This window comes from Hylobates moloch, unplaced genomic scaffold (genome assembly GCF_009828535.3).
Source record: "Hylobates moloch isolate HMO894 unplaced genomic scaffold, HMol_V3 SCAFFOLD_15, whole genome shotgun sequence".
NCBI lineage: Eukaryota > Metazoa > Chordata > Mammalia > Primates > Hylobatidae > Hylobates > Hylobates moloch.
The window spans coordinates 92,818,984-92,834,013 of NW_026652290.1; the positions used below are offsets into that span (position 1 = coordinate 92,818,984).

The window sequence follows — 15,030 nt, forward strand, 5'->3', positions numbered from 1 at the left end:
GGCTGGAGCTTTGGGCATGAACTGAAGCCACTGTCTACAGGCAGAATTTCCTCAGGGAAGCTTCGGCTCTGCTCTGAAAACCTTTTGACTGATTGCAGCAGGTCCACTTAGATTATTATTATTATTTATAGAGACGGAGTCTTGCTCTGTCGCCCAGGTTGGAGTGCAGTGGCACGATTTCGGCTCACTGCCAACCTCCGCTGCCCCAGTTCAAGCAATTCTCCTGCCTCAGCCTCCTGAGTAGCTGGGACTACAGGCGCCCACCACCACGCCCAGCTAATTTTTTTGTATTTTTAGTAGAGACAGGGTTTCACCATGTTGGCCAGGCTGGTCTCGAACTCCTGACCTCAGGTGATCCGCCTGCCTCGGCCTCCCAAAGTGTTGGGATTACAGGCGTGAGCCACTGCACTGGCCTATTATTATTATTACTTGAGACAGAGTCTCACTCTGTCACCCAGGCTGGAGTGCAGTGGTGCGAACTCGGCTCACTGCAACCTCCGCCTCCCAGGTTCAAGCGACTCTCCTGCCTCAGCCTTCCAAGTAGCTGGGACTACGGGTGCCTGCTACCATGTCTGGCTGACTTTTGTATTTTTAGTAGAGACAGGGTTTCACTATGTTGGCCAGTCTGGTCTTGAACTCCTGACTTCAGGGGATCCACCTGCCTTGGCCTCCCAAAGTGTTGGGATTACAGGTATGAGCCACCGCCCCCTCAGATTATCTAGGATAAATTTCCTTCCTTAAGGTAAACTAATTATAGTCTTTAATCACATCTGTGAGATATCTTCACAGCAGCAGCTGGATTCATATTTGACTGAATGGGGACAGCGGTCTAGACAAGCTGACACGTGAAACTGACCATTACGACCAGAGACATGATAAACAACTTGGCCACGTGGCATGTTAGATGGTGGTAAGTGCTAAGGAGGAAAGAAAAGTAGAGATGGGTTGGAGGGATCAGGAATATGTGGGTGGGAAGGCCTCGGGGAGAAGGTGGCCTTTGAGCAAAGGCTTGCAGGAAGTGGCAGAGTAGGTCATGTGGGTATCTGGGCCAAGAGCTGTCCAAGGAGCCAGAAGGGTGAGTACAAAGGCCCCGAGGCCAGAATGTTCCAGAAGTGTTCGGGGAACAGCTTAGAGGCCAAAGTGGCTGGAGAAGACCGAGCAAACGGGAGAGGGTGGGAAAAGAGCCAGACTTGGGTGAGAGGCAGATTGTGTGGGGCCTTGTGGGCTGAGATGAGGATTTTGGCTTTTAGTCGGAGTGAGACAGTGACCACAGGAGGGCTCTGAGCAGAGGAGGGAGGTGAGCTGGCTTGTGTTTTAATGGGATCATTTTGCTGGGTTTTGAAAATATACTCTTGGCTGGGCACAGTGGCTCACGCCTGTAATCCCAACACTGTGGGAGGCCGAGGCAGGTGCATCACTTGAGGTCAGGAGTTTGAGACCAGCCTGGTCAACATGGCAAAACCCCATCTGTACTAAAAATACAAAAATTAGCCAGGCGTGATAGCAGGCACCTGGAATCCCAGCTACTCGGGAGCCTGAGGCAGGAGACTTGCTTGAATCTGGGAGATGGAGGTTGCAGTGGGCTGAGATCAAGCTACTGCATTCCAGCCTAGGCGACTGAGCGAGACTCCATCTCAAAAAAAAAAGAGAGAGAAATAAAATAAAATATACTTTTTTTATTTTGAGATAGTCTCCCTCTGCTGTTGCTCAGGATGGAGTGCAGTGGCAGCTTCTCGGCTCACTGCAACCTGTGCCTCCCAGGCTCAAAGATTCTTGTGCCTCAGCCTCCCAGGTAGCTGGGATTACAGGTGTGCACCACCATGCCCGGCTACTTTTTGATTTTTAGCAGAGATGGGGTTTCGCCATGTTGACCAGGCTGGTCTTGAACCCCTGGCCTCAAATGATCCACCTGCCTCGGCCCCCCAAAGTGCTGGGATTACAGGAATGAGCCACTATGTCCAGCCTGAAAATATACCCTTAGGGGTTGAGAGTAGAAGCAGGAAGATCATTGAGGAGGTGACTGCAGTACTCTGGGTGAGAGGTGGTGGGGCACTGGAGGATAGTGCGCTGGAGAACAGATGATCAGATTTGGGATGGATGTTGAAGCTACAGCCAAGAGGATTTCCTAATGAATGTGAGACTTCTGTTTCGGACTGGATAAGAGGGAGGGAAGGAACAAGGGTGGGAAGGAAGGAACGTGGGGAGGGAGAAAGGAGAAAGGAAGGAGGGCAGAGGAAGAAGGCAAAAACGACAGACGGAGAGACACTTAAGAGAGAATCTGGATCAGGCACAGTGGCTCATGCATGTAATCCCAGCACTTTGTGAGGCCTAGGAGGGAGGATTGCTTGAGGCCAGGAGTTCGAGGCTGCTGTGAGCTATGACCACTCCACTGCATTCCAGCCTGGGTGACAGAGCAAGACTTTTTGTGGGAGGGCAGAGAGAAGGAGAAACTGAATGATAAACCTAAAAGTGATCTCTCAACATTCTTAGTACAAATTAAAAACAAAGACTTTTGTTAATAGTGCGATCTTGGCCGGGTGCAGTGGCTCACTCCTGTAATTCTAGCATTTTGGGAGGCCTAGGCGGGTAGATCATTTGAGGTCAGGAGTTTGAGACCAGCCTGGGCAACATGGTGAAACCCCATGTCTACTAAAAATACAAAAATTACCCGGGCGTGGTGGCACATGCCTGTAGTCCCAGTTACTCGGTAAGCTGGGCAGGCAAGATAATTGCCAATTTTCCTTCCTTTTGTATAAAATTCTCTAGAAGGTAGTTGTTAGATTGAACGTTTACTCTCATGTTCCAAAAACAAATCCAGTTTCAGAGACCAACACAGTGGTGGGCATTCTTGGCCACTGTGGGAGTGTGAGGTGCAGAGACAAAGCCTTGGCCTTATATACTTCAGGGCACAATGGGGACTCTGTAAGGCTCTAGGTCTACCCTTAGTGAATCTAGTCTTCCTTCCCTGGTTCTTTGTGGGTGTAGAACTATTCCCCTACAATCTCTCCTAAGCCCAAAGTGGTGCTGGAGGGAAGAGGCCGTTCTGAAGCATTTGCTTCTCTGCATGGAGTCTTGCTGCTGTCTTCTCTGATTTTCTCAGGGGTGGGTGAGGTGGTGTCTGATGCACACGGGCGCCATGCACAAGTCTCCAGTGGCCCCTGCATGCCTACTCTGCCCCTGTGTATCTCCTCTGAGCCCAGGAGGCTGCCCTGTGTGCTCTCCATCTGCCTGCCTGCCTGGTCTCTGGTTCATGGGAGGTAAGTGCAGGAATGGGGCAGATGCAGGAGAATGACCAGTTGTCCTGCATCTGGCCTCGACCTGTCCACATCTGCAGAGCTCTCTGTACCTCTTCCCATAACTCTCTGCATGCAGCCTTCTCACGGGCTCCAGGCTGGACTTTGACACAGCACCTGCTTCAGTCCAGACTCCCTGGATGCCTCCCCAGAGCCCCAGTGCATTCCTTTCCTGTGTCTGTCATGACAAGGTACTGCAAACTGAGTGGTTTAAAACAAGGGAAACGGGCCAGGCGCGGTGGCTTACGCCTGTAATCCCAACAAGCATGGGAGGATCGCTTGAAGCCAAGTGTTCGAGACCAGCTTGGGCAACAAAGCAAGACTCCAGCATGCCTGACTATTGTTTTGTACTTTTTGTAGAAATGGGGTCTCACTATATTGCCCAGGCTAGTCTCAAATTCTTGATCTCAAGTGATTCTCCCACCTCCGCCTCTCTGAGCGTTGGGATTATAGGCGTGAGCCATTGCGCAGGGCAGGGACCACAATTTTCACCACCTCTCCAATGGGGTCTGGGAGCTCAAAGTTTAAGAACTACCAAAAAGCTGGTCCTGGAAGATCCCGGGGGTTCACAGGGCCAGAGAAACCCATAGACATGACATGAAAAGGGAATGGGGATCAAGGCGGAGGCACGGGAGGAATTTGAGAGCCAGTTCATAGGTGGCGGATGTATCAGGGGCCGGCTGGGAGGGGAACCCAAAGCCCCTTCCTGTCCTGCCTCTGGCTTCCCCATGTTGGGTCTGGCCAATGCAGCTACCTGCTCCTTCCCGCAGCCACTGAGGACAAAGCCAGATGAGAGGATGGAAAGAGAGGCCGGACGCAGTGGCTCACATTGTAATCCCAGCACTTTGAGAAGCCAAGAAGGGCGGATCACCTGAGGTCAGGAGTTCGAGACCAGCCTGGCCAACATGGCGAAGCCCCATCTCCACTAAAAACATATATATATATATTAGCTGGGTGTGAGGCACTCTGGAGCCTGAGGCAGGAAAATCGCTTGAACCCGGGAGGCAGAGGTTACAGTGAGCCGATATTGGGCCACGGCACTCCAGCCTGGGCGACAGAGCGAGACTCCATCACAAACAAACAAACAAACAAAATAGTCCGGGTGCAGTGGCTCACGCCTGCAATCCCAGCACTTTGAGAGACCAAGGTGGGCGGATCACCTGAGGTCAGGAGTTCGAGTCCAGCCTGGCCAAAATGGTGAAACCCCATCTCTACTAATAATACAAAAAAAAAAAAAAAAAAAAAATTAGCCGGGCATAGTGGTGGGTGCCTGTAATCCCAGCTACTTGGGAAGCTGAGGCAGGAGAATCACTCGAACCCGGGAGGTTCAATGGTGCAGTGAGCCAAGTCCGCACCATTAGCACTCCAGCCTGGGCAACAAGAACTAAACTCCGTCTCAAAAAAGAAAAAACGAAAACCAAAAATAAAAATTACCCGGGTGTGGTGGTGTGCACCTGTAGTCCCAGCTACTTGGTCACCCTGTCTCTACTAAAAATACAAAAATGGCCAGGCGTGGTGGTGCATGTCTATAATCCCAGCTACTCGGGAGGCTGAGAGGCAGAATTGCTTGAACCCGAGAGGCGGAGGTTGCAGTGAGCCGAGATCGTGCCATTGCACTTCAGCCTGGGCGACAGCAGCAAAACTCCGTCTCAAAAAAAAAAAAAATTAGCCAGGCGTGGTGGGGCGCACCTGTAGTCCCAGCTATTTGAGAGGCTGCGGGAAGATAATCACTTGAAACCTGACAGTGAGCCGAGATTGCACCACTGCACTCCAGCCTGGGCGACAGAGCAAGACCTTGTCTCACAAACAAACCAAAGACGGAAACAGACACAGCCATTTCAAAGATGACTGGAAAATCTTTTTATTCACCAGAGCTCAATACTCAGGGTCCCGGCCCTGTGCCAAAAACTGAACAACTTAAAATCTGACGGGGGCCCTTCTTTTCTTTGCCCCTAAAATAAAAGCTAGGCCATTGCCATTCCCATCCGGGTACTCAAACCCCTTTCTTATCGGCGGTTCCTCGACTTGAACGTTGGAGGGTGAAAAACACAGGAGGAAAAAAAAAATGTCCTTTAGTCAACTATCACGATTTGGGGGGTCGGATGGGAGGTGGTCGAGAGATATGCATCTCGCTGGGGGAAAGGACCCATCGGTGATTTGGGGATGGGGGCAGGTGCCAAGTGCAATGGGCTGAACAAGGGGAAGAACAACCAGGCGGCATTGAAAGGTATCAGCTCACCCCACCGGCTCTCCATCCGCAGGTGAGCCTGCGAAGACACGGTGCCCTCCAGTGACACGGTGCTCTCCAGCGTCCCACTCCACTCCTGACGGATGGGTACTGAGCTCAGGGAAGGAATGAACGGGCGTGGTCCACGATGACACCGTGGTTCTGCAGGAGGCTGAAGGTGGAGAAGGCTGGTCTTAAGTCGACATCCCATCTTGAAGTTCTTGAGTGGGCACTTAGCCAGCCTTGTTCAGTGTCTCCTAAGGGCTGGCTTGGGACAGCACTGTGGAATCCTGGAGGTTCAAAAATCCAAGAACTCCACAAGGAACAGAGAGGTCGAAGGGGCAGGGCTCCTGTCATCAGCAGGCCCCACGAGGACAAAAGATCCATGAACCGGGGCCCAGAGGGCGCTACAGGGCCGTGTAGGAAGGGTTCCCGCGGCACCAAGGACCCTCGGACGCCCACAGGCCAGAGCTCCGAGGGCTGACAGGTTCAAGGGGGCGGGGCTGGCCTGGCTCCCAGCAGCCTCCACTGTTTCAGGATCCAGCCAGGGTGGAGTTCTGGGGGCCAGAAATTCCAAAGGGCTGGGTGACTGGAAGAGAGAGTTTAGGGACTTGGGTGGGATGGACCAGGAAGGTTAGGGGTGCTGGTGGTGGGCATCTCACGATCCTCAGCGCTTGACCCTGCGTCCGGCCGAGTTGCGCCCGCTGCGGCGGTAGAGGGACTGCTGGCCACCGTTGAGCGGGCAGTACTTGAGTGTATGGGCCTGGTCACCGGTGGCCCCGCACACGGGACACACGTAGTGCCTCAGGATGGGACACATCACCACACCGTCCGGTGTCTTCAGCTGGTGTGAGGAGTAGACGTGGCGGGACTCCCCGTTGTGCTTGCAGAAGTTGCACAGGGTGCCCAGGCCCCCGTTGGCCTCTGACCCTCCCAGCCCCTGATCCTGCCCCAGCGGGAGCCCGGGACTTGGCTCCTCAATCTCTTGGGTTTCCAGCCTTTGCCGCCGACTTGCGATCAGCGCCCACACCACCTGGCTCAGGTTGAAATAGTCCTTCCACATGTCAAAGGGTGGCAGCTGCATGGCACCAAAGCAGGGGTGGTGGGCCACTGGAGAGGGGCTGGGGCTGGGGCTGGGGGCCCGTGGACAAGGGCAAGAGCAGCAGGCGTTTCCCAGAGCAGAAGGGAGCTGCACCCCCTTTTATAATGCCCAGAGACTCTTCTAAGCAAAGGTGGAGCTTACGATTTAAAGGGCCCACTCCCTGCCCATAACCCCCATCTGACTTTAGTTCTTCACAGAGATGTGGAAGGAGGTCATTCCCCTGATCTCTGGTCCCAGCTCTGCTGCCAAGGTGCTCTGTGACCTCTGGGAAGACACTTCCTCTCTCTGTGCCTCAGTTTCCCTGTCTGTTCAAAGACGGTCCATGTCTGCAAATATTCCTCACCCCTAGGCTGGAGGGGCTGTACCCTTCATAGACTTCAGAGTTGTTCCTAATCATCATAGCAGCCAGGCTGGGTGCAGTGCCTCACACCTGTAATCCTGGCACTTTGGGAGGCCGAGGAAGGAGGATCGCTTGAGCCCAGGACCTCTAGGCCAGAGTGGGCAAAATAGCGAGACCTTGTCTCTACAAAAAATAAAAAGACAAAAATAATAATAACATGGCCGGGCGCGGTGGCTCACGCTTGTAATCCCAGCACTTTGGGAGGCCGAGGCGGGCAGATCACGAGGTCAGGAGATCGAGACCACGGTGAAACCCCGTGTCTACTAAAAATACAAAAAATTAGCCGGGCGTGGTGGCGGGCGCCTGTAGTCCCAGCTACTCGGAGAGGCTGAGGCAGGAGAATGGCGTGAACCCAGGAGGCGGAGCTTGCAGTGAGCTGAGGTCGCGCCACTGCACTCCAGCCTGGGCAACAGAGTGAGACTCCGTCTCAAAAATAATAATAATAATAATAATAACATGACCTAATTTATTTTATGTATTTATTTACTTGAGACGGAGTCTTGCTATATCACCCAGGCTGGAGTGCAATGGCATGATCTCGGCTCACTGCAACCTCCGCCTCCTGGGTTCAAGCGATTCTCCTGCCTCAGCCTCCTGAGTAGCTGGGATTACAGGTGCCCACCACCAAGGCTGGCTGATTTTTTTTTTTGTATTTTTAGTAGAGACAGGGTTTCACCATATTGGCCAGGCTGGTCTCAAACTCCTGACCTTAGGTGATCCACCTGTCTCTGCCTCCCAAAGCGCTGGGATTACCGGTGTGAGCCACTGCGCCCGGCCTATTATTTTCATTTTACAGAGAAAGATAGGAAGCTTGGAGAGGTTAAGGAATATATCCATGGTCACACAACAAGGAAATGGCAGAGTCGGGTTTCATACTCATTCTGGGAACTGGGAATTGATGTTAAAAGTGGCAGAGGACCTTGGCACAGAACGATCTCACTTAGAATGCCCCCTCTTGGGCTGGGCATGCTGGCTCATGCCTGTAATCCTAATACTTTGGGAGGCTGAGGCTAGAGAATCACTTGAAGCCAGGAGTTTGAGACCAGCCTGGGTAACATAGTGAGACCCTGTCTCTACATATAATACAAAATCAGCTGGGCATGGTGGCATGTGCCTGTAATCCTAGCTAGTGAGGAGGCTGAGGCAGGAGGATCACTTGAGCCCAGGAGGTTTAGGCTTCAGTGAGCCATGATTGTGCCACTGCACTCCAGCCTGGGCTACAGAGTGGACCCTGTCTTTTTTTTTTTGAGATGGAGTCTTGCTCTGTCACCCAGGCTGTAGTGCAGTGGCACAATCTTGGCTTACTGCAATCTCCGCCTCCCAGGTTCAAGTGATTCTCCTGCCTCAGCCTCACAAGTAGTTGGGATTACAGGTGCACACCACCACACCTGGCTGATTTTTTGTATTAGTAGAGATGGGATTTTGACATGTTGGGCAAGCTGGTCTGGAACTCCTGACCTCAGGTGTGATCTACCTGCCTCGGCCTCCCAAAGTGCTGGGATTACAGGCATGAGCCATGCATCTGGCCAACCCTGTCTCTCTAAAAAAAAAAAAAAAAAAAAATAGCCCTCTCTTGGCCCCATCCATTGTCTTAAATCCTTCCTGGCCTTTGGAACCAGCAAAAGCCTCATCCCCTGCCCACCGCACCTACAGGGTTTCTTCGTCCACCCACAGTCTCCATGGGCTACCTTGATATTCAACACATAGTTACTGAGGCTCCATATTGGGTGCTGGAAATTCAGCAGTGACCAAGGCTACCTTATGCCTGCTTCATGAACGAGTTCAGGAGAGCAACCAGTAAATGAGAAAACGCTAGACTGTAAAGACCTGCTGGCCTGTGAACCGGGTGTTCTAAGAGTGGTTGGCTCAGGAATGGGACTTGGAAGCTGAGACCACTAAGAAGAATCTTCCAGGAAGAGGAACACAAGATATGGAAACTGTGGCTGGGCGTGGTGGCTCATGCCTGTAATCCCAGCACTTTGAGAGGCCGAGGTGGGTGGGTCACCTGAGGTCAGGAGTTCGAGACCAACCTGGCCAAGATGATGAACCCCCCCCATCTCTACTAAAAATACAAAAATTAGCAGGCTGGGCACAGTGGCTCACGCCTGTAATCCCAGCACTTTGGGAGGCTGAGGTGGGCGGATCACGAAGTCAGGAGGTTGAGACCAGCCTTGGCAACATGGCGAAACCCCGTCTTTACTAAAAATACAAAAATCAGCTGGCATGGTGGCGGGTGCCTGTGATCCCAGCTACTCAGGAGGCTGAGGCAGGAAAATCGCTTGAACCTGGGGAGTCGTCCATTGCACTCACCTTGGCGACAAGAGCAAGACGTCTGTGAAAAAAAAAATATAAAATAAAAAATAAAAAAAATTAGTGGTAGTCCCAGCTACTTGGGAGGCTGAGGCAGGAGAATTGCTTGAACCCGGAAGGCAGAGGTTGCAGTGAGTTGAGTTAGGGCCACTGCACTCCAGCCAGGGTGACAGAGTGAGACTCCATCTCAAAAAAAAAAAAAAAAAAAAAAGGCATCCTGAAATTTGGGAACAGCAAGGGGGCTGGAGTGGCTAGAATGGAGTGAAGGTCCCAGGATGAAGGCAGCATGGTTTGCAGAGGCTGGACACCCTCAGACTCTGCAAATCTCCCTTAGGGTGTGTTTTGGAATTGGTGAGGGCGTTTTGAGTTTGTCACGGTGATTGGGGGTGTGGCTGGATTTAGTGGGTGGGGACCAGGGATGGCAGATATCTCAGCAGTTTGTACCACCAAGACCTGTTCTGGGCCCCACTTAACTTTCCAGTGTCCCACTGAACACCCATCTAGGTAGAAAAACCCATTTATAATTATCCAAATTCAGAGCCTAGCTATGTTTTATATATAAGCACTAGGTGCTTTTTGCAATATTTTAAGATAACACTCATTTTTCCTGGAATGCAACCACTGTGTTCATTCTGATCTTCAAGCTCTTGGTTTTTCTGAGAACTTTGTTCAGTTATTCACCAATTCTAGAAGCCACAACACTCGAGGCAACGCTGCTTGTGGTATCTGTCTCCAAACAACATACCATTTGTTTGTATCTCATTCATGGTGAATCTACACAGAGAGGCTAGTGTCTGCCCCGCTCAGATGATTTTTGGAGTGTCCATGCCTGAGCATTTATGCACTTAAATAGACATTATTTTATTATAAATTACTGTCTTTTTACTTTCCCTTTATATTTTGATTAGGACAAGACACGATATCCATTTTTGAAAATAAAATTTGTCCTGGGCACAGTGGCTCACGCTTGTAATCCCAGCACTTTGGGAGACCGAGGCAGGTGGGTCACTTGAGGTCAGGAGTTCCAGACCAGCCTGGCCAACATGGCGAAACCCCATTTCTACTAAACATACAAAAATTAGCCGGGCGTGGTGGCACGCACCTGTAATCCCAGCTACTCAGGAGGCTGAGGCAGGAGAATTGCTTGAACTCAGGAGGTGGAGGTTGCAGTGAGCTGAGATAGTGCCACTGCACTCCAGCCTGGGCGACAGAGCAAGACTCCGTCTCAGGAAAAATAAATAATAAAATAAAATAAAATTTGTATGTTGGTGGGCTATATTACCTATGAGTTTAAGTTTCAAGGTCCTAAAGGGGCATTGCAAAATGTTATCTATAATGTTGGGGGTCCTCTCTTGGCCCCATCCATTGTCCCAAATTCCCATTCTTGTAATCCCAGCACTTTGGGAGGCTGAGGCAGGAGGATCACTTGAGTCCAGGAGGTTGAGACCAGCCTGGGCAGCATAGTAAGACCTAGTCTCTATAAAAAGTACAAAAAAGTTAACTGGTGATGCATGCCTGTAGTCTCAGCTACTTGGAAGGCTGAGGCAGGAGGATTTCTTGAACCCAGGAGGCTGAGACTTACAGTGAGCTGTGTTCGTGCCACTGCACTCCAGCCTGGGTGAGGGAGTGAGACCTCATCTCAAAAAAAAAAAAAAAAAGATCATCTATGAAATGAAGACACAATTGAGACAATAATCATAGACACACTCATTACTGTGTATCTTTGGGCTGGCACCATGCTCAGGGCCCAACCTGTGTCATCTCTAAATCCTCCCAGATCCTGTCAAATAGAGTCTGTTAATGGTCCTGTTTTACAGGGGCTCAGGAGCTTGTCCAAAGTCATGTGGACAGTAAGTGTTAGTCTGGGCTGGGCGTGGTGGCTCACACCTGTAATCCCAGCACTTTGGGAGGCTCAGGCGGGCAGATCACTTGTGGTCAAGAGTTAGAGACCAGCCTGGCCAACATGGTGAAATCTGGTCTTTAATAAAAATACAAAAATTAGCCGGGTGTGGTGGTGGGTGCCTGTAATCCAAGCTACTTGGGAGGGTGAGGCAGGAGAATCGCTTGAACCTGGGAGGTGGAGGTTGCAGTGAGCCCAGATCGCACCACTGGACTCCAGCCTGGGTGACAGAGCAAGACTCTGCCTCAAAAAAAAAAAAAAAAAATAAAAATAAAAATAATGTTAAAAAAAAAAAAAGGTGTTTCTCTGCAGCTGAAACCCAACACTGTTTGACCCCGACCTCAGACATCCTCCCACCCGCTGTGAAGGAGCACACAAAGCCCCCTGTGAGCGAAGAGCCTGCCTAAGACCCCAAGAGAAAGCAGCAGACCCTGGGGGTCTTGCAGGGTGTAGCAACAGATTGAGGTGGGAAGCCAGGAAGGATGGGGGTATTTGAGCCAGGTAGCTTTTCAGACACAGAGCAGATGAGACCTGTCAGCCATCGACGGACATACTCGAGAGCAGAAGAGACCGTGGTCGGCAGAATGGAGGAACAATGCTCCTGGGGAGGCACCATGACGGGCATGGGGGTCTCTGTGCTGAGTGCTTTCTGCAAAGTCACAGCCTTGACTTTCCTCGTGGGAGGTGTGAGTTCCCTGTGTGTGCAGGGCCTGGACCCAGTAACCCAGTGACAGTGGTTACAGCTGTGGCATCTGTGGGATGTCTGAGAATGATGTAAGGAGAGGCCGTTCCCAGGCTCCATGACTCCCCTTGACAATTGCACCTATTGTTCGGAGAACCCCAGATACCGCTGGCTTGGGAGTGGTTTTTTTTCCCCCTTATTATTTTCTCCCTAATTGTTTTCTTCTAGGATTCTGTTATTTGGGCCATGGCTGCTTTCCATCCCCCAACTCCAGTTTTATTGGATGAGTTGATTGAAAGATACCCCTTATCCTTCTTCAGACAAGCTCTTTCCCTGGTATGGTTGCTGCTGTGAGTTAAGGCAACGGGAGATGATACTGACTAGAAATTCATCAGCCCCGGTGTTTACTACGTCCTAACCTCCGCCCCCACCCCAAGGCCACGACCACTGTCTGCTAACCTGACGCCAAGGTGCCCTGTTTATTTGTGAGTTTCCGTCTCCGCCTGATGCCTGGCAGAAAATAGCTCTTACTGGGAGTCCAGAGACGGGTGGGGAGGGGCAAGAGTTAGAAACCCCGAGAAAGTGTGGGGAGAAACACATAAATGGGCAGCAGTGACTCCCAGTAAGACCGAGGGACCCGCTGCAAGACTGAGAAACCTGCTCATGCGGCGACCAAGACATGGGAGATGAAGACCAGGGGGAGAGAGACCTCGAGGGCCAGCGAGGTCACCATCATCATCATTGTCCTCATGGTCTCTGCTGCGTGCTTGCCTGTGCCATCTCATTAAATCCCCAGACAGCCTTGTCAAGTATCTTGTAATATCCTCATTTCACAGAACAGGAAACAGGCTTGGAGGTGACATCTGTCATGGATGTGATTCAGTTAGGCTGGACTCAAATCCAGATCTGGGGCTGGGTGCGGTGGCTCACCCCTGTAATCCCAGCACTTCGGGAGGACGAAGCAGGAGGGTAGCTTGAGCCCAGGAGTTTAAGGCCAGCCTGGGCAATATAGTGAGACCCCCATCTCTAAAAAAAATTAAAAATTAGCTGGACTTGGAGGCATGCCTATAGTCTGAGCTACCCAGAAGGGTGAGGTGGGAAGATTGCTTGAGCCCAGGATGTCAAGCAGTGACTGTGCCACTACACTCCAGTCTGGGCAGACAGACCAAGATCCTGTCTCTAAAAAAAAAAAAAAAGTATATATATTTATGTTAAAATTATATGCTGTATATATTTATATAGTTATATATAAGTAAATATATGCTATTTTTATAGAATCATATATGATTTATATATATATTTATATTTTTATATTATACATAATATACATAATGTATAACATTATATAGTAATATATTTACAAATATATTTGCATTTACAAAATACTATATATCAACACTGATGATTAATAGTATATTAATAATTATATTTATAATATATAAATACAAATATATAAAAGGTATATATGTACTTAGATATTAAATATATTTTATATCTTATCTATAAGATATATTTTATATCATATATAAGATATAAATATTTTTATCTTATATAAATATATTTATATCTTATATATTAATATTTATATTTTAATATTATATATATTTGTATCTTAATATATATTTTATATTTATATATAATATATTTATATATTCATAAATTTTAAAATATATTTATAATTTATAAATTTATAAATTTATTATATATAAATATAAATATTAAGACATACATTTATTATTAAATATATGTATTAATATTTATATTATATATTTATATGGGTATATTTTATATATTTATGTTATATTTATATTTTTATATATTTATATTTCATATATAATGTACAACTGTATACATATTATAAATTTATATATATAAATCTATATATAATATATAATATACATTTATATATAAAATATATATAAAATATATAGTTATATACATAATATACAAATATAAAAATACATTTATATTTGTTTATATTTTATTGAAGATGAATATGATAATGTATGTGAAAATTATATATATAATTGGCCAGGCACGGTGGCTCATGCCTATAATCCCAGCACTTTGGGAGGCTGAGGCGGGCAGATCACCTGAAGTCGGGAGTTTGAGACCAACCTGGGTAACATGGTGAAACCCTGTCTCTACTAAAAATACAAAAATTAGCTGAGTGTGGTGGTGGGCGCCTGTAGTCCCAGCTACTCAGGAGGCTGATGCAGGAGAATCTTTTGAACCTGGGAGGTGGAGGTTACAGTGAGCAGAGATTGCACCACTGCACTCCAGCCTGGGCGGCAGAGTGAGACTCCCTCTCAAAAAAAAAAAGATAATTAAAAAAATTATATATGTAATTATATATAAGCTAATAATTATATACATATAATATATAATATGTGTTACGTATATTTTTCAGGTTGGGCTATGTGCTATAGAGAAAAAATAAAGGGGGCAGTGGTTAGGAGCGACCTTTTGGAAGAGGTACCATTTGAGAAGAGTCTTCAAGGATGTAGAGGAGGGAGCCTTGTCGATACGTGGAGAAGTGCGACCCAGACAGAGGGAGCGGCCAGTGCAAAGGCCCTGAGGTTGGACCATGACTAGGTGTTCAGGGAGGCGAGTGTGGCTCGGGGGGATTGAGAGGGAGAATAGGAGGGGGTGAGCGAGAATGCAGGACCCAGTGGGCCACGGTAAGGACATTGGGTTGTGCTTTGAGTGAGGTGGGAGTGATGGGCGGGTCTGAGCAGCAGCGGGGCATGCTTTGACTGAAGATCTAGCAAGGTTTCTCTAACTGCCCTGTGGGGGGACAGACAGTGGGAGTTAAGGGCAGAAGCCCAGTGAGGTCGAGGCAAGAGGTGACGGTGGCTGGACTAGAGGGAAGGCAGAGAGAAAGTGTCGAGGAGTGGCTGGGTGTTGATTACCGCATAGCAGCAGAACGAGATTTCTAAAATATAAATCAGATCGTGTCACTCCTCTTGCTTAAAACTTACTCTGATTTGCCGGGCGCGGTGGCTCACGCCTGTAATCCCAGCACTTTGGGAGGCAGAGGCGGGTGGATCACGAGGTCAGGAGATCGAGACCATCCTAGCTAACACGGTGAAACCCCGTCTCTACTAAAAATACAA

General features: G+C 48.9%; 1 protein-coding gene across 1 annotated transcript; it reads right to left on the bottom strand.

The window, feature by feature from the left end:
• Positions 1 to 5,129: 5,129 nt before the first annotated feature.
• Positions 5,130 to 7,055, bottom strand: NANOS2 (nanos C2HC-type zinc finger 2). Its single transcript, XM_032177544.2, has one exon. It carries the CDS (start codon positions 6,602 to 6,604, stop codon positions 6,188 to 6,190), a length of 417 nt encoding a protein of 138 aa, XP_032033435.1. The 5' UTR covers positions 6,605 to 7,055; the 3' UTR covers positions 5,130 to 6,187.
• Between the last annotated feature and the right edge of the window lie 7,975 nt (positions 7,056 to 15,030).

Excerpts from the sequence above, each read along its gene's own strand:
- NANOS2 (XM_032177544.2), bottom strand. The coding sequence starts at position 6,604 with ATGCAGCTGCCACCCTTTGACATGTGGAAGGACTATTTCAACCTGAGC.